This window comes from Cetorhinus maximus, chromosome 23 (genome assembly GCF_964194155.1).
Source record: "Cetorhinus maximus chromosome 23, sCetMax3.hap1.1, whole genome shotgun sequence".
Lineage (NCBI taxonomy): Eukaryota > Metazoa > Chordata > Chondrichthyes > Lamniformes > Cetorhinidae > Cetorhinus > Cetorhinus maximus.
The window spans coordinates 25,497,671-25,517,474 of record NC_135901.1 but is presented as its reverse complement, the minus strand read 5'-3'; the positions used below and the strand labels follow the sequence as shown (position 1 = coordinate 25,517,474).

Here is a 19,804-nt window from a genome sequence, read left to right as displayed (position 1 = left end):
CACCGTATTTCACACAAAGCTGATTTATTTGACTTTTATCCAGAGTATTAGTCCATATGACTGGGCTGGAGTTTATGAACATCAGCAGCGACAGACGCCAATGAACATGGTTGAGTCCTAGATATGATTAACAGCAATATCCCATCACCATCGTTACCTGTGAACTCGCTGGTGTTTCAGCAGCGTGGATGAGGCAGTGAATCCCTTCCCACAGTCAGGGCAGCTGAACGGTCTCTCCTCAGTGTGAACGCGCTGGTGTGTCCGCAGGGTGGATGACTGAGTGAATCACTTCCCACACATGATGCAGGTGAATGGCCTCTCCCCTGTTTGAATTCGCTGGTGTGCAATGAGTTGTTCTAAGCCCCTGAACCCAGTCTGATAGTGAGAGCACCTGAATGGTCTCTCGTCAGTGTGAACACGTTGATGGCGCATCAGGTCCCCAGAACTTTTATAGCACTCCCTGCAGTCTGGGCATTTAAAAGGTTTCTCATCAGTGTGAACTCATTGATGGGACATCAGTTCCTGGGAACTTTTATAGCACTTCCCGCACTCTGGGCATTTAAAAGGACTCTCGTCAATGTCAACACTCTGGTGCTTCAGCAGGGTGGATGGATCTGTGAATCCCTACCCACACTTGGAGCAGGCGAATGGTCTCTCTCCAGTGTGAACCCGCTGGTGTGTCAACAGTGCAGATGACTGAGCGAATCCCTTTCCAAACTCAGAGCAAGTGAACGGCCTCTCCCCAGTGTGAATTCGCTGGTATACAGTGGGTTCTTCTGATCGCCTGAACCCAGTCCCGCAGTGAGAGCACCTGAATGGTCTCTCATCAGTGTGAACAAGTTGATGGCGCATCAGGTCCAGGGAACTTTTATAGCACTTCCCGCAGTCTGGGCATTTAAAAGGTCTCTCATCAGTGTGAGCTCGCTGGTGTTTCAGCAGGTTGGATGACTGAGCGAATCCCTTTCCACACTGGGAGCAGGTGAACGGCCTCTCCCCAGTGTGAACTCGCTGGTGCGTCAGCAGCCCTGATGATCGAGTGAATCCCTTCCCACACTTGGGGCAGGTAAACAGCCTCTCCCCACTATGAACTCGCTGGTGTCTCACTAAGTGGGATGGCTGAGTGAATCCCTTCCCACACTGGGAGCAGGTGAATGGCCTTTCCCCAGTGTGAGCTCTCTGGTGTTGCAGCAGGTTGGATGACCGACTGAATCCCTTCCCACACTCAGGGCAGGTGAACGGCCTCTCCCCAGTGTGACTGCGCCGATGAGCTTCCAGTTCAGACGGAGATCTGAATCCCTCCTCACAGTCTCCACATTTCCATGGTTTCTCCCCACTCTGAATGGTGTTTTTTCCTTCTATGTTCAAAATGTGATGATATTCAGGTTATGGTAAATTGGCGACTCTGTCAGGTCCCGATGTGATGTTTGATTTGAATTTCCTGACTACAAATCCTGCCCTTCTAATACCCTGTGAAATTGATTTAAAACAGAAAATAAAAGAGTGAGGGAGAACCCAGAAAAACACAAAGGCAGGTTGTGAAATTAAGCTGAATGAACCTGGTAATTTGTATGGTTGGCACTAGGAAGAAGTGACCATTAAAGCTGCTGCATTTTTTGTAAATACCCAACTGGTTCACCAACTTCCTTTCGGGAAGGGAATCTGCCACCCAGTCTGGCCTACACAAGGCTCTGGCCTCTATAAGAACAAACACCCTGTGGAACCTGCTCCACCGTTCAACATGATCGTGGCTGATCTTGGTCTTCAACTCCACTTTCCCGCCCACTCCCCATATCCCTCGATTACCTGAGACCAAAAATCTCTCCAACTCAGCCTTAAATATATTTAAAGATGGAGCATCCAGAGACCTCTGGGCTAGAGAATTCTATGTACCAAGAAAGACAGCGAGAAGGGAAGGAGAGAAGTGGGAGAGTAAAAAAACATTGAGAGGAATCAGATAGAGAAAGAGGGTGGGGCAGGGAGTGGGAGAGGCAGAGGGAAATGGAGAGGCATTTTATAGACCTACAAATGCTCCACAGCTTGACAGAATCTCCCAAACCCTCAACCTCCACCATCGAGAAGGGCTAGGGTAGCAGGTATATGTGAACACCATCACCTCCAAGTTCCCCTCCAAGTCACACACCATCCTGATTTGACTGACATCCAGTACTGGATGAGCAGAAATTTACTCTATTTAAATATTGGGAAGACCAAAGCCATTGTCTTCAGTCCCCTCTGTAAACTCCACTCCTGAGCCACCAACTCCATCCCTCTACCTGCCAACTGTCTGAGGATGAACCAGACTGTTCAAAACCATGGCAAAATATTTCACCCCAAGATGAACTTTCAAACACATATACACATCATCACCAAGACCACCTATTTCCACCTCAGTAACATCTCCTGACTCCACCTTAGTCTCATTTCGTCTGCTGCAGAAACTGTCATCCATTCCCTTGTTACTTGTTATTTCTAGACTTAACTCTGGCTGGAGATTCTGGAGCCAGGGGAGAGAGTCTCAGAATAAAGGGCAGGCCATTTGGGACTGAGACAAGGAGGAATTTTTTCACTCAGATGGTGGTGAATCTTTGGAATTCACTGCCCCACAGGGTTGTGGAGGATCAGTCATTGAGTATGTTCAAGACTGAGATCGATAGATTTCTACATCTTAGAAACATAAAGGGATATGGGGATAGTGCAGGAAAATGGTATTGAAGTAGAAATGATCTAATTGAATGGAGGAGCAGGCTCGAAGGGCTGAATTTCCGACTCCTGCTCCTATTTCTTATGTTCTTAGGCTCTCTCCTAACATTCAACATCCCTGTAATCTTGAGGTGATCCAAAATTCTGCTGCCTGTGCTTACTTACACCAAGACGTGTTCACATATTACCCCTGTGCTCACTGACCTACAAAGGTTCCTTTTAAAAAGCAATAAAACTTTTAATTTCTCATCCTTGTTTTTAAACCGCTCCATGGTCTTGTATCTCTCTAATCTCCTCCAGTCTCACAACCCTCCAAGATCTCTGCACTATTCCGTCTGTATTGTAACCATTCAATGATTCAATAATAGAGAACCGACACTGGAGACCAGGGACCAGCCTCTGGAACCAATGCCCAACTTGATACAAATGAGTAACATCCCCAAAGTTCAAGAGAGTCGGTGGGGCAGAGGTGAGTATGATGGCCATTACCAAGGAAAAGGTGCTAGGAAAACTGAAAGGCCTGAAGGCGGATAAATCACCTGGATGAGATGGATTACACCCCAGAGTTCTGAAGGAGATATCTGAAGAGATAGTGGAGGCGTTAGTGGTGATCTTTCAGGAATCACTGGAGTCAGGGAGGGTCCCAGAGGACTGGAAAATCGCTAATGTAACCCCACTGTTTAAGAAGGGAGTGAGGCAAAAGACAGGAAATTACAGGACGATTAGCCTGACCTCGGTCGTTGGTAAGATTTTAGAGTCCATTATTAAGGATGAGATTTCAGAATACTTGGAAGTGCATGGTAAAATAGGGCAAAGTCAGCATGGTTTCATCAAGGGGAGGTCATGCCTGACAAATCTGTTAGAATTCTTTGAGGAGGTAACAAGTAGGTTAGTCAAAGGAGAACCAATGGATGTTATCTACTTGGACTTCCAGAAGGCCTTTAACAAGGTGCCGCACAGGAGGCTGCTCAGTAAGATAAGAGCCCATGGTGTTAGAGGCAAGGTACTAGCATGGATAGAAGATTGGCTGTCTGGCAGGAGGCAGAGAGTGGGGATAAGGGGGTCCTTCTCAGGATGGCAGCCGGTGACTAGTGGAGTTCCGCAGGGGTCAGTGTTGGGACCACAACTTTTCACTTTATACATTAATGATCTAGATGAAGGAACTGAGGGCATCCTGGCTAAGTTTGCAGATGATACAAAGATAGGTGGAGGGACAGGTAGTATTGAGGAGGCGGGGAGGCTGCAGAAGGATTTGGACAGGTTAGGAGAATGGGCAAAGAATTGGCAGATGGAATACAACGTGGGGAAGTGTGAGGTCATGCACTTTGGTAGGAAGAATAGAGGCATAGACTATTTTCTAAATGGGGAGAGAATTCAGAAGTCTGGAGTGCAAAGGGACTTGGGAGTCTGAGTCCAGGATTCTCTTAAGGTTAACTTGCAGGTTGAGTCGGTAGTTAGGAAGGCAAATGCAATGTTGGCATTTATTTCGAGAGGACTAGAATATAAAAGCAGGGATGTGCTGCTGAGGCTTTATAAGGCTCTGGTCAGACCACATTTAGAATATTGGGAGAAACTTTGGGCCCCGTATCTCAGAAAGGATGTTCTGGCCCTGGAGAGGGTCCAGAGGAAGTTCACGAGAACGATCCCAGGAATGAAAGGCTTAACATATGAGGAACGTTTGAGGACTCTGGGTCTATACTTGATGGAGTTTAGAAGGATGAGGGGGGATCTGATTGAAACTTACAGAATACTGAAAGGCCTGGATAGAGTGGACATGGGGAAGATGTTTCCATTAGTAGGAGAGACTAGGACCCAAGGGCACAGCCTCGGAGTAAAGGGAAGACCTTTTAGAACAGAGATGAGGAGAAACTTCTTTAGCCAGAGAGTGGTGAATCTATGGAATGAATTGCCACAGAAGGCTGCGGAGGCCAGGTCATTGAGTGTATTTAAGACCGAGATAGATAGGTTCTTGCAGCATCTGTGGAGAGGAGCACAGTTAACATTTCGAGTCCGCATGACTCTTCAAGTTCATGCGGACTCGAAACGTTAACTATGCTCCTCTCCACAGATGCTGCCAGACCTGCTGAGTTTTTCCAAGTATTTTTGGTTTTTTTTGGATTTCCAGCATCCGCAGTTTTTTGCTTTTATTTTAGATAGGTTCTTGATTGGTAAGGGGATCAAAGGTTACGGGGCGAAGGCGGGAGAATGGGGTTGAGAAACTTATCAGCCATGATTGAATGGCGGAGCAGACTCGATGAGCCGAATGGCCTAATTTCTGCTCCGATTTGTTATGGTCTAAACCGGCTCTTCATTGATCTGGGAGCAGCGGCCTCGCTCGGTGCAAACGGGGGAGGGGAACCGGTCAGTTTATTTCCGGGGTTTGCGGTTTACACAACATGTTTCCGGAGCCTCTCCATCCACCCGACGGATCCATCCCCCCCTTTACCCATTGTGGACCCGTCTCTCCATCGCCATTACCCACACTGCGCATGCTTCAGTCACAACCCGGCCCCGCCCCCTCATTCACTCCGATTGGTTGGAGGACCAGTCCCGCCCTCTCTTCCTATTGGAGCTGCCATCAATCACCTGGGCATTGTGACGGTTTCAAACGCTGAGAGCGGCCACAGGCTCAGCCTGACTTGCTGATTCTTGGCAGCATTTTCTGTTTGGGAAATTAGAGCTAGAGATGGATGGTCAGTTCCCCTCTGTCCGGGGGGGATTCACACTCATTTCCCCAGTGCAGTGATTATCGCGTTTACTTTACATGAGAAAGTCCCCGGCTCAAACCCGGCTGGAAACTTTGTGTTTAACATTGTTACTGATGGGGAATTAACAGTGAGTTTAGTTTCATGTCGAACAGGGTGATAGTTACTGTTGTCTCATTCCAGAGAAAACTGATCCTCTCTGACCCAAAAGCAAAATACTGTAATAGTCTAGGTGGAAATCCAACCTAGAACTAGGGGGTCACTGTTTAAAAATAAGGGGTGGCCCATTTAAGACAGAATTGAAGAAAATATTTTTCTCTCAGCGGGTCATGAGCCTTTGGAATTGTCTTCCTCAAAAGGCGGTGGAAGCAGAGTCTTTGAATATTTAAAAGGCAGAGCTCGATAGATTCTTGATAAGCAAGGAGGTGAAAGGTTATCAGGGATGGGCAGGCATGTGGAGTTAAGGTTACAATTAGATCAGCTCAATTAGATCAGGCTCAAGGGGCCGAGTGGCCTACTCCTCCTCCTAATTCGTATATTTGTTTGACCTCAAAACAGAAAATATTGGAAACTCTGAGCAGGTCAAACAGCATCTGCAGAGAGGGAAACAGAGTGAATGCTTCAGGTCAGGAACCTTTGATCCAAACTGGAAAAAAATTAGAGATCGAACAGTTTACCAGCAAGTACCAAGTTAGAGAAAAGAGAGTGGGGAGGATGGTGGGGTCGAAGGATTTTCTTATGATGAGAGATAACAGTGGATTTAAAGGTGAGAGGGACAGTGCGAAAAGAGAGAGAACGGTTAAGGATATTGTCTAAAATGTGGAAGTTGGATGGTCAGCAGTTTAGTGAGAATAGTGTCAAGGAAGCCGAAGGCAGGTCTCAGAGACAAGGTGAGCTGAGGGAGATAGAAAATAGGAGAGAAACTGGAGAAAGATGCAAGTGCAGAGCTTGGACAAGAAGGCGCTTCAGACACAGTTTGGCCTGGTGGGTTAGTGGAAGGGAGGGAAGCAGCAGAGGCAGCTGATCAGATTGTCTCAATCTTTGTGACAAAGAAGCTTCATGAGCTCCTCACATTTGTTGTTCGAGGTGAGGAGGAGGATATGGGGAAAGGGAGAGCACTTCAAAAGGAACTAACTCCTGTTAGAGATATTAGAAGATTCGCCACACTGTGCGTTTAGAACAAAGCTGATTTATTTGACTTTTATTCAAAATATTAACCATTACAACTGGGCTGCAGTTTATTAACATCAGCAGAAACAGACCCCAATGAACATGGTTCAGTCCTGGGCATGATTAACAGCAAAATCCAAACACTGTAATTATTTGTGAACTCGCTGGTGACTCATCAGGGTGGATGACTGAGTGAATCTCTTCCCACACATGAAACAGGTGAATGGTCTCTCCACACTGTGAACTCGTTGGTGTGTCTGCAGATGGGATGACTGAGTAAATCCCTTCCCACACTTGGAGCAGGTGAACGGCCTCTCTCCAGTGTGAATTCGCTGGTGTTTAGTGAGCTGAGACGATTGCCTGAACCCAATCTCACAGTGAGAGCATCTGAATGGTCTCTCGTCAGTGTGAATACGTTGATGGGACATCAGATCCCCAGACATTTTATAGCACTTCCCACAGTCTGGGCATTTAAAAGGTCTCTCATCAGTGTGGACTCGTTGATGGCGCATCAGTTCTCCAGAACTTTTAAAGCATTTCCTGCAGTCTATGCATTTAAAAGGTCTCTTGTCAGTGTGAACTCGCTGGTGTGATAGCAGATTGGCTGATTGAGTGAATCCCATCCCACACTCGGAGCAGAGGAATGGTCTCTCCCCAGTGTGAATTCGCTGGTGTACAGTGAGTTCAGATGATTGCCTGAACCCACTTCCGCAGTGAGAGCACTTGAACGGTCTCTCATCAGTGTGAATATGTTGATGGGACATAAGTTTATCTAAAGTTTGATAGCACTTCCCACAGTCTGGGCATTTAAAAGGTCTCTTGTCAGTGTGAACTCGCTGGTGTCTAATCAAGTTGGATGAACAAGTGAATCCCTTCCCACACTCGAAGCAGGTGAATGGTGTCTCCCCAGTGTGACCTCGTTGGTGTATCAACAGGGTGGATGACTGAGCAAATCCCTTCCCACACTTGGGGCAGATGAACGGTCTCTCCCCAGTGTGAACTCTTCGGTGTGTCAGCAGGTCAGATGAATTAATGAATCCCTTCCCACACTTGGAGCAGGTGAATGGTCTCTCCCCTCTGTGAACTCGCTGATGTTTCAGCAGGTGGTTTGACTTTGTGAATACCTTCCCACACTCGGAGCAGGTGAACGGCCTCTCCTCAATGTGAACTCGCTGGTGTGTCAGCAGGTTGGTTGAATCAATGAATTCTTTCCCACAGTGAGAGTGGGGAAATATCCTCTCCCCAGTGTTACAGCGCTGATGAATTTCTAGCTTAGATGGATAATTGAATCTCTTCCCATAGTCCCCATATTTCCCTGGTTTCTCCTCAGTGTGAATGGTGCTTTTTACTTACATGTTCAAAGGCTGATGATATTCAGGACCTGATGAATCGAATCCTATGAAACTGATTTAAAACAGAAAAGAGGGAGTGAGAGAGAAACCACAAAAAGACAAACATAGATTGTGAAATTGAGCTGAATGAATCTGGTAATTTGTGGAGCCGAACCCAACTGCATCACTAATATCCTTCAGGGAAGGGAATCAGGCTCCAGGTCTGTGTGACTTTCCCGTCTGTGAATCCTCCTCTTCTAACCCTCTGTAAAAGGAGTTTCCAAAATCCATCCCTGTTAGTGCAGGATAGAAATTCACACCATTCTCTCCTCCTGCTCCAGGATCAGTAAAGTGAGTTAAAGGTGATTTCTCATTAACAAACCCATTGCTGCATTTCCTTCATTAACCCACATTTTTCCACTCGGGCCTGGCACCGGGAGAAAGCCCGCAGCTGCCGTTCCGTTCGGTGCAAAGGCGGGCCCGGCACTTTCTTATTGGGGGTGTTGAGGCCTCCACTGGGTTGTTTGTGAAGCCTCCCCTCCCACCCACTGCCCCTAACGATGCCTCCGCTTCTCCGCATCCTTCCCGCCTGAAGATGAAGCAAACGTGCGTCTGTCCATGGACATCATCCGCACTACGCATGCTCCAGGTCACAATGCCGGGGAATGATTGACGGCAGCTTCGGACCAATAGGAAGAGGGGACGGGGCTGGAGGACCGAGCCGGAGCGGCTGGACCTCCAACCAATCGGAGTGAATGAGGGGGCGGAGCTGAGCCCGTGTCTCCCTCATTGGCTGAAACTCTGCATCATTTTGAAGGCAGGTTTGTCTCAAACTCCAGGAGAAAACTGGACCTTTGTTTGTGGCTTTTATCAGATAAAACCCTGTGGGTGCGGTTCAAACATTTCAACATTTGTTAGTGAAATGGATTGTTTCTCTTTGAACTCATCCCTTGGAGAACAGTGTGAATTAGTGGAAGAATTCACAGAATGTTTAACGTTCCTTACATGTCTGGAACCATTTAATTCCAGCTGATCTGTTGGTCCAGCTTCAACCGGGAGAATTTGATGAGCTCCCACAAACTCACACAATGGGAGTGATCAACCAGACTTACCGGACATTCAGATCACGTAAACCTTTCCACCCCACTTTGAACAGGACTCTTTGCTTCCATGTTCAAAAGCTGATGTTGTTCAGGTCCTGATCAATTGAGTGACTCTGTCAGATCTTGATATGATGCTTGGTTTGTGTTTCCTATCTGCAAATCCTGCTGTAAAAGGAGTTTCCAAAATCGATCACTGGAACTTCAGGCTAGAAATTCAGACCTAGCTTTTCTTTTGGTTTGAATTAACTGTGTGTAAGTCCTCTATCTCTGAAAAAAATTCCAAAAACAATCATTGTCATAACACAATTAGAGACAACATTGTTTTCTGAAAGGGAAATCGTGTTTGACAATTTCATTCAAGTTCTTTGACGATGTAACTAGCCGGGTGGATAATGGAAACCAGTAGATGTAGTGTATTTGGATTTTGAAAAGGTTAGCTGTCAAATAAAAGCTTACTGCACAGGCTAAGTGACCAGGTGCTGGGGTGATATATTAATATGGATAGAGGATTGGATAACTAACAGGAAACAAAGGGTCTGGATAAATGGGTCATTTTCAGGTTGGCAAACTGTAACTGCTGGAATGCCACAGGGATCAGTGCTGGGACCTCAACTATTTACAACCTACATTGGTTTGAATGGGCCGAGTGTATTGCAGCCAAATTTGCTGATGATACAAAGATGGGAAGGAAATCAAGTTGTGAGGAGACAAAGAGCTAGGTTAAGTGAATGGGAAAACACTTGCAGATGGTGCATAATTTGGGAAAATGTGGGGGTTTCCACTTTGGCAAGAAGAATAGAAAAGCAGAGAATTATTTAAGTCAAGAGGGACTGCAGAATGTTGCAGTACAGTGGGACCTCGGTGTCCTGGTGCATAAATTACAAAAAGTTAGCATGCAGGTACAACAAGAAATTAGGAAGGCAACTGGAATGCTGGCCTTTATTGCAAGAGGGTTGGAGTATAAAAGTAAGGAAGTTTTGCTACAGCTGTACAGGGCATTGGTGAAACCACACCTAGAGTACTGTGTACAGTTTTGGTCTCCTGACTTAAGGAGTATACCCAGCGTGTCCACTCTGAACCAGGTTTGCTGCTCCCTCTGTGTCCAGCACTGTCTGCATCCCTGGCACATGGAAATGGAATTTCAAAAGAAGGAAAGAATCTGTCAGCATTTGAAAGATATTTACAGAGAATTGAAGGGCTCCTTGGAAAGCTAAGATCTTTCTTTATTCTTGGAGAGTTGGACATCAGACTGTCTCCTGTCAATATGGAGCTCGATTGTAGGGCTGAGACCATCTTTGAAGGAGCTGCCAATGAATCCCACTTCCCTGCCCTTTCCCCAGAGCCTTCATCAGAATCATAGAAGGAGGTCATTCAGCCCATCATGTCCATGCCAATGCCGGCTTTCTGAAAGAGCTACTCAGCCAGTCCCACTTCCCGCCATTTCCTCGTACACACTTTTTCTCTTCAGATAATTATCCAATTCTGTTTTGAAAGGCATGTTTGAACCTTCCTCCACCACACTCTCAGTCAGTGCACTCCAGACTCTAACCACTCACTGCATAAACAGGGTTTTCCTCATGTCACCATTGCTTCTTTTTCAATTCACCATTAACCCATGTCCTCTGGTTCTCAACCCTTCTGCCAATAGGAACAGTTTCTCCCTGTCTACTGTCCAGATCCCTTATGATTCTGAACATTTCTATCAAATCTCCTCTTAATCTTCTCTTCTCTAAAGAGATCAGTCCCAGCTTTGCCAACCTATCCTCATAACTGAAGCTTCTTATCCCTCGAACCGTTCTTAATAATCTGTTCTGCATCCTCTTCAATACCTTCACATCCTTCCTAAAGCGTGATGTCCAGAATTGGACACAATACTCCAGTTGAGGATGAACCAGTGTTTTATTCTGGTTTCTCATAACTTCCTTGTTATTCTCGGGGAGCTGAACACCAGCCTTTCTCCTGTCGACATAGAGCTGCCTTATAGGGTTGTGACCACCTTTGAAAAAGCTGCCAATCAGCCCTACTCCCCTGCCCTTTCCCCAGAGCCCTGCAAACTTTACCTTTTAACTGGAGATCCAACTCACTTTGGAAAGTTATTATTGAACATGCTTCAATCGCCTTTCAGGCAGAACATTCCAGATCATAACTTATTGAGTAAAAAGTGGTTCCTCATCTTCCTGATGGATTTTTGCCAATTATTTGATGTGACGTGTTTAATTGTTGATTTCCTGTTAAATACATTTCCTGAGTGGATTTAAGGGAACAGGCTCATGAAACCTTGGAGAAATCAAACACATGACACACTGTATATCTGAAACAAAGCCGATTTATTTGATGTACTAAAATATTAAACTCCAGCCACATTACAAGAGATTACTGAAAAAAGAGGCATGTCTCAACGTTGTCTTGCACTTATCAGGACACTTTGCAAGAATACTAATAACAACAATTTATATTGCATATGAAGAGTGCCGTTGCCATGGAGAATGCACCACTGGTGACTGAGAGTTAACTGCCAAGCATTATTTGAAATTTAAACCACGCAGCTTGCCCTGATTGGTTAAGGCATTGCCCTGAGAAATGAGTCAGCAAATAGCTGTCACTTATATTGTTTAGCTGAGAAAGGCGCAATGTATGCGCAGCTAAACAAAATAAGTGACAGCCATTGGTTGATTCATTCCTCAAATAATGCCTTGACCAATCAAGGACAAGCTGCCTGGTTTAAATTTCAAACAATGCTTGGCAGTTAACTGTCAGTCACCATCATTGGTGCATTCTCCATGGCAATGCCACTTGCCAACCAATCCGCACTCTCTTCACACTCAGTAGAAGTTGTTGTTATTGGTGTTCTTTAGACAGATTCTTAATCAGTAAGGGAATCAAGGGATATGGGGACAAGGCAAGAAAGTGGAGTTGAGGATTATCAGATGAGCCGTGATCTCACTGAATGGCAGAGCTGATTCAATGGGCCGAATGGCCTACTTCTGCTCCTACGTCTTATGGTCTTATTCTTGCGAAGTGTCCTGATGAGTACAAGATGAAAAGCTTAGCAATACTCAAGTCCTGTACAACCAAATGACTTTTACAGGAGTTATTAACATCAGCAAAATCCAGAATTAATATGGTTCAATGCTGAATGAGACTAACAGCAGCAATAACAACAAAATCCAGCTCCTGCAGTGACTCACTGGTATCTCAACAAGGTGGATGACTGAGTAAATCCCATCCCACTCAGAGCAGGTGAACAGCCTCCCCCAGTGTGAACTGGTGTCTCAGCAGGGTGGATAACTGAGTGAACCCCTTCTTGCACTCAGAGCAGGTGAATAGCCTCTCCCCAGTGTGAACTGAGGTGGGATGATTCAGTGAATCCCTCCCATTCCCAGTCATCTGCTAATTAGTTTAAATCTAAGCCCTCTGGTCATTGACATCTCTGTTAATCGAAGTAGGTCCTTCCTATCCACTCCATCTGGCCCCTCATAATTTTATACATCTCAGTTAAATCTCCGCTCAGCCTCCTCTGTTCTAAAGAAATCAACCCCAGCCAATGCAATCTTTCCTCACAGTTAAAATTCTCCAGCCCTGTTAACATCCTCGTAAATCTCCTCTGTACCCTCTCTGTTGTGAACACATCCTTCCCGTAATTCAGTGATCGGAACTGTACTCAGTAATCTAGCTGTGGTCTAACTAGTGTTTTATACAGCTTTAGTATAACCTCCCTGAGCTTGTAATAAAAACAGAAAATGTTAGAAATACTCAGCAGCTCTGGCAACATCTGTGGAGAGTGTAGAGTTTCAGATCTGTGATCTTTCATCAGCAGAAAATGCTGGAAGTATTTCCTGCTCTTGTATTCTATGTCTCAGTTAATAACAGAACGTGTCCTGTCTGCCTTTTTAATCACCTTATCTACCTCTCCTGTCACCTTCAGGGATCTGTGGACATGCACTCCAATGTCCCTCTGTTCCTCTATACTTCTCACCATCATTCCAGTAATATTCTTTCCCTTTGCCTTAGTTTTCCTCCCCAAATGTATTTATTACCTCACACTTCTCCAGGCTGATATCCATTTGCTACTTTTTTGCCCACCTGAACAGTCTATTGATATCTTTCTGCAGCCTATAGCTTTCTTCCTCACTGTTAACCACAATATCTTAATCATGCCCCCTATGTTAAAGTCTAAATCAGTGATTTATACCATAAAAGCATGGGATCCTGCAGTAAGCCATTCGGAACTCCACTGGAAACAGCCTTCTGGTCCCAAAAACACCTCTCAACCATTTCCCTTTGTGATCGTCCAGCACATGTGATGCATCCTGGTTTTCCCACATGGAACCAGATGTGCAATTCACAGGACTCAGATGCCCTGCCATCCCTTTATTTATCCAATTATTAATTCACTTAAGCAAAATAAACTAGTGATTAAAATAAATAAAGATGCATCGGCTACTCTCCAATCAGCTTCTTCCATTGTGCTGAAGTCACCTTATTTTTATAGGAAATTAACAGAAATGTTTTTCTTAACTCTTATTACCTAAACACCTCAGAGTTTAATTTCCTAAAAAAAATTCAGACTTCTTCACTGTTTCAATCCCTGGTTAGTTAGTTTTATCATTATGCCCTAGATTTGATTAATTGAATACTGACTAATTATTTGATAAATTATCAATTTGTCTTTAGTTTTAGGCTAAATGAGTACTTTATAGCTAATCAATGCAGTGACCAGAGGTGTACTCAGTACTCCAGCTGTGCTCTAACTAACACACAATTGTAACATAATCTCCTTGCTCTTACATTCTAGTCATCAGACAAGTGTCCTAAATGCCTTTTTGACCACCTGATCTACCCATCCAGCCACATTCAGGGATCTGTGGATCTGCACTCCAAGGTCTCTCTGTTCCTCAAAACGGGATGATGCTGAGAAGTATATTGTTCATTCCCTTGTCTTGTTTACCCTCCCAAATTCATTATCTCACACTGCTCCAGATTGAATTCCATTTGCCATTTTTCTGCCCATCTGACCAGTCCTTTGATATCTTCCTGCAGTCCACAGCTTTCTTCCTCATTGTCAGCCAAACCAGCAACTATTGTATCATCTGCAAACTTCTTAAATGTAGGGGCAATGAGTAAGTCTAAATCATTGATATAAATCACAAACTGCGGAACCACACTGGAAACGGGCTTCCAGACATGATTCAGTCCTGGATGTGATTAACAGCAGCAATAACAGCAGAATCCAACCCCCGCTGTCGCATGTGAACTTGCTGGTGTCGCAGCAGGTTGTTTGACTGAGCGAATCCCTTCCCACACATGGAGCAGGTGAATGGCCTCTCCCCAGTGTGAACTCGCTGGTGTGTCAGCAGATTCCTTTTACTTTTAAATCTCTTCTCACAGTCAGAACATTTAAAAGGTCTCTGATCAATGTGAACAAGTTGGTGTGTTCTGAGATGAGATGACTGACTGAATCTTTTGCCACACACAAGGCAAGTGTATGGTTTCTCCCCAGAGTGAACTCGCTGGTGTATCAGAAGGTCGGATGAATCAATGAACTCCTGCCCACACTCAGTGCAGGTGAATGGCCTCTCCCCAGTGTGAACTCGATGGTGTCTCACCAGGTGGGCTAACCGAGTGAATCCCTTCCCACAGGTAGAGCATGTGAACGGCCTCTCCCCAGTGTGAGTGTGTTTGTGTTTCAGAAGATCCTTTTTGCTTTTAAATTTCTTCTCACAGTCAGAACAATGAAAAGGTCTTTGATCAGTGTGAACAAATTGGTGTGTCAGAAGGTGGGATGAACAAGTGAATCTCTTACTACATATGGAGCAGGTGAATGGCCTCTCTCCAGTGTGAGTGCGTTTGTGGTTCAGTAAATCCTTTTTACTTTTAAAGCTCTTCTCACAGTCACAACATTCAAAAGGTCTCTTGTCAGTGTGAACAAGTTGGTGTGTCAGGAGGTGGGATGACTGAGTGAATCCCTTACCACATACTGTGCAGGTGAATGGCCTCTCCCCAGTGTGAGTGCGTTGGTGTGTCAGTAGATCCTTTGTGCTTTTAAAGCTCTTCTCACAGTCAGAACATTTAAACGGTCTCTCATCAGAGTGAGCCCGATGGTGAGTCCGGAGGTTTGATAAAGCATTAAATCCCTTCCCACATTCAAGGCAGGTGAATGGCCTCTCACCAGTATGAACATGCTGGTGTGTGTAGAGGCTGGATGACTGAGTGAATCCCTTCCCACACACGGAGCAGATGAACGGTCTCTCCCCAGTGTGACTGCGTCGATGAGTTTCCACCTCAGATGGGGAATTGAATCCCTTCCCACAGTTCCCACATTTCCACGGTTTCCCTATGGTGCAGGTATCCTTGTGTCTCTCCAGGTTGCGCGCTTAGTTGAAGCCCGACCACACACATACATGTACTGTCTCTCCCCGCTGTGAACAGTGTGATTTTTTTCAGGCTGTGTAACTGGTTAAAGCTCTTTCCACAGTCAATTCACTGCAACACTGTCACTCGGGTGTGTGTCTGTCTTCGTGCTTTTCCAGTCACATCAATGTTTGAAATCTTTTTTCACAGACAGAACAGACAAACATTTCTCCTTCCACATTCAAAGGCCGATGACATTCAGGCCCTGGTGGAGCAATTGTCTCTGTCAGATCTTGATGTGATGTTTGGTTTGAATTTCCCATCTGCAAATCAAACCCTCCGAATATCCTGTAAAAAGAGTTTAATTTGAAATTATCAAAATATGCAATGAACAAACAGGCCATTCTGTCCAACTATTCTGCTAGTATTATGCTTCTCCTCCCATTCCATCCAAATTATCTCAGCCTTTCAGTTTATCTTTCTAATCCCTTTTCTCTCACGTACTCATCGAGTTTCCTGTTGAAATTATCAGTTTTCTTCCCTCAATGGTTTCCTGTGAGTTCCACATCCTCACCACTCTCTGAGTAAAGAAATTTCAAGTGGAAACATTGTCTCCATATCTACCCCGTCCAACCCATTGATCATTGTAAATCATCCATCAGCTCACTGTTCACTCTTCCTTTTCTCAAGAAAAAAAGCCCCAAACCAAACTTTCCCAACGCCTGTAATTTTTTTTTGGTTTCCAAAACCCATCCCTGTCAGTCCCGGATAGAAATGCACAACATTCTCTCCTCCTGCTCCGGGTTTGTCACCGGGACATTTCTTCTCGGGTCCACTCGGTGCAAACGGGGAGTCGGTAGCTTCTCATTCAAAGTTTGCGGTTTACACAACATGTTTCCGGAGCCTCCCCGTCCACCCGCCGGATCCATCGCTCCCTCCGCCCCGCCATTCCCCCACTTTACCCATTGTGGATCCGGGAAACAAACATCCGTCCCTGGTCATGACTGACACTGCGCATGCTCCCAGCACTGGGTGGTACCGCGCCTGCGCACTGCTCCGCTGTAGTATGGATAGGGGACATTTTCCATCCCCGGGGTATGCTGGGTAAAAGCGACGCCATAGAGAATCCCAATTGTGAAAATAATTTTTTTATTGCTTTCACACTGGGATCGGACGGCAAATAAGTAAGATTAAATCCGTGCTGGTTTTCCTTTCCATATTTGTCGGCGTGATTATTAATTTTATCCCGCATCATTGTTTCAAGAAGTTTCCCCACCGCTGAAGTTAAACTGACTGACCTGTAGTTACTGGACTCATCTTTACCCTTTTTCAACAAAATTGTAACGTTTGCAATTCTCCAGTCCTCTGAACCACCTCTAAGTCTAAGTAAGATTGGAAAATTATGGCCTGTGCCTCCACAATTTCCACTCTCACTTCCCTCATTATCCCTGGATGCAACTCATCCAGTCCTGGTGCTTTATCAACTTTAAGCATAGACTGTCTATCTAATATCTCCTTCTTATCAATTTTAAATACTCCTAGTGTTTTAATTACCTCCTATTTCACCGTAGCCTGGTAGCATCTTCCTTGGTAAAGACAGATGCAAAGTATTCTTTCTCTGTGAAATATTATTCTCTCATTTATTCTCTCTCCAGGAAGAATAAGTCCATTGCCCTTTGTTGTTTCATTGGCCTTTACTGCCTTTCATCATCCTTAATTGGCCTTTAATGCAAGGGGATTGGAGTACAAGAATGAAGTTGTCTTACTACAATTATACAGGGCTTTGCTGAGACCACAATTGCAACCCTGTGTGCAGTTTTGATTTCCAGATTTAAGAATACATTAGAGGTAGTACAGTGAAGATTCACCACCTTGGTCCCTGGGGTGAAACGGTTGTCCTATGGTGAGTGACTGAGTAAATTGGTCTTATAATCTCAGGAGCTAAAAGATGTGAGGTGATCCCATTGAAACATATAAGCTTCTGGAGGAGCTTGACAGGACAGGCATGGAGCGGTTGTCTCCCTGGCTGAATAATTAAAAACACGGGGTGCAGTCTCAGGATTAGGAGCCAATCATTTATGACTGAGAAGAGGAGAAATGTCTTCACTCATGCTGTTGTGAGGCTTTGGAACTCTGTACTTCAGAGGATTTTGGATGCTCCATTGTTGAATACATTTAAGGCTGAGATAGACAAATTTTTGGTCTCTCGGTGAATCAGTGGAAATGGGGAACAGGAAGAAAAGTGGAGTTGAAGCTAACGATCGGCCATGATCATATTCAATGATGGAGCAGGCTCGAGGGGCCCAATGGTCTATTTTGCTGCTATTTCTCATGAACTTAGGTCCAGGAAATCCTTCTAACTTGTGAAACGATTCGATTTCTGATTCCCAGCTGTTTGTGTTTTAATCTTGTCCCATTAAGTCATTTTAACGTGACTGAAGACGGTTCTACTGATCAATGGACATTGAGATGTCAGTGACTGCAGTAGAGAAACCACTCGTTTAACTGTTCTGTGTGGAAATGAGAAACTGAATAGAAAACGGTTAACAGGTGCACTTCTCTCAAACACTGAGATTAGAGAGGGGAAAATGTGTTATTGTTGACAGCAAGCAGTCTCAGGCATTCCATGTCTGATTGGTTGTTTTTACTTAATTGGAAAAAATCGGGAAGTGTAACACAGAAATAAGAGGAGTTCATACACCACCACCCGCCCCCTTCCCCAAAACTTTACATCATTATTTTGTTAAACACTCCAAGATTTAATCTTTTTAATCCCATTTGTCTTCAATACTCGACTTTCCAAGAGCTTCTTTTAAACTCTTCAACTCATCTATGATGGGCCACTCTCTGTGCCAAGCCTGCCTTTTTAGGAAATAAATTGATCGTAATTTTTCTCTGTCAGACTAACTTTCTCTCTTTCTATGTATCTGTCTTTCTCACTCTGCATCATTCTCCACCGTATTTGGAAAATATATTGTTCTTTAATAGAAACAGGGGGAGTTCATTCAGCCATTGAGGCTACTCTGAATTCACTAAGAGAATGCTGATCTGCCTATCAGCATCATTCCCTTACCTCCATATTCCTCGCTCAACAAAAACGGAAACAACTCTGGCAAACCTCCAGGAAGAGGCTGGGTGGGGGAATGTTCAACTCCACTTAAGCATTTATTTATTGAACCTAAGTCCAACACCTTAATCACTCGACGATCCTGCTGCATTGGAACCATTTGCTGACCGCTCATTGAACCAGATAGTTCACATTCCAATTGTCATGATGCGTTTCTTGCCCTCAAATGTTTCTTAGTTCTATTTTCATCAGAATGATGAATATTATTTCCGATTTGAAATGACTGACAAGTTTCTCTCGGTATTATAACGAGACTGTTTCCATTTGCTCAGCATTAACTGCATCCGGTAAGAGATACTTTGGGATTATTTGAACTTGGCTTCAACCCATGAACCCAATGGTTCACTGAGGGCTCGGTGATACACATGATCCCGACAAATTCACGATGTGGGAAAGAGACTGCACGAGAATCTGTGTATCTACATATGTATCATTATTACACAGACAGAGAGATAAAAAGGAGGAAAACTGAAATGAATGGGGTGTATGAAGGCAGACATAAAGACAGAAGAATACATGATGGATGTACACTGCTTATAATGTACCTTTACTCTTCTGTGATTACAGATATCCTGTAACATGATAGTTCTGAACTTGATGTTGTTTATCATATTTTGCTTCAAGATTCAAACATCTACCTTCAAGTTTGACATGTGGAGAATCTTCTCTGTTGCAGAGAGCTAGCTGCCTTTCCAGAGATTCATCAGAAGTTTCAATGATGATGATGATGGTGGTGATGGCAATCATTACTATTATTTTATGTTTATATAATAAAAAAAACAGTGGAAAGTGGAAGGGATCTCCTTGTGACAGTCAATGAGGAAAGTAATGCCACACTAACCTGCACCTTTAAATTGAGGAATCGTAGACCTCGTGTGTGCCGAAATAGTCAGAAAGTCGGTAAACCTCCACCATGTCACACAGGAATGTTATTCCCACTTGGTCTGTAACAGTGGAACCATTCCCCCTGTAAGCAGACTGACTGTAGCCCGGTTTGGGGTGTTTCCATTCACTGACATAAGGAGTTGAGAACATCTTGAGACACGACATCAGATTATTGAGGGTGGGGTTTAGAACGGTTGTCTTCAAATATCCAGCTCTCCTTTCACAGAGCAGATAGAGACAATGCGGCTCCTCAGCATCTGGATTGTGTGGGGTGCGTTTCTGACAGGTAATTATGGGTTAAACACATTTACTTCTTTAATTAGTTTTCTGAACATTATTTGAGCTCGAATTTTTAAAACCCGCAGGACTGTTCGAACATTTTCTTCAGATCTGAGCCTTGGAGACTCTGTTACTCAACCACTGTCCTCGGGA

At 44.6% G+C, this 19,804-nt stretch overlaps 1 protein-coding gene across 1 annotated transcript; it reads right to left on the bottom strand.

Moving 5' to 3' along the window:
* Nucleotides 1-285: 285 nt before the first annotated feature.
* LOC144697910 (uncharacterized) lies at nt 286-19,234 on the bottom strand. Its single transcript, XM_078569872.1, has 5 exons — nt 19,126-19,234; nt 14,200-15,382; nt 6,737-7,916; nt 670-1,383; nt 286-402 (listed from the first exon to the last, which is right to left on the bottom strand). Exons 1-5 carry the CDS (start codon nt 19,232-19,234, stop codon nt 286-288), a joined length of 3,303 nt encoding a protein of 1,100 aa, XP_078425998.1.
* Between the last annotated feature and the right edge of the window lie 570 nt (nt 19,235-19,804).

Excerpts from the sequence above, each read along its gene's own strand:
- LOC144697910 (XM_078569872.1), bottom strand. The coding sequence starts at position 19,234 with ATGATTGCCATCACCACCATCATCATCATCATTGAAACTTCTGATGAA. Across the intron at positions 15,383-19,125 it reads TCCACATGTCAAACTTGAAG|CGCGCAACCTGGAGAGACAC; the intron begins GTAGATGTTTGA and ends GCTTCAACTAAG. Across the intron at positions 1,384-6,736 it reads CCCTGATGAGTCACCAGCGA|CCTGAATATCATCACATTTT; the intron begins GTTCACAAATAA and ends AATTTACCATAA.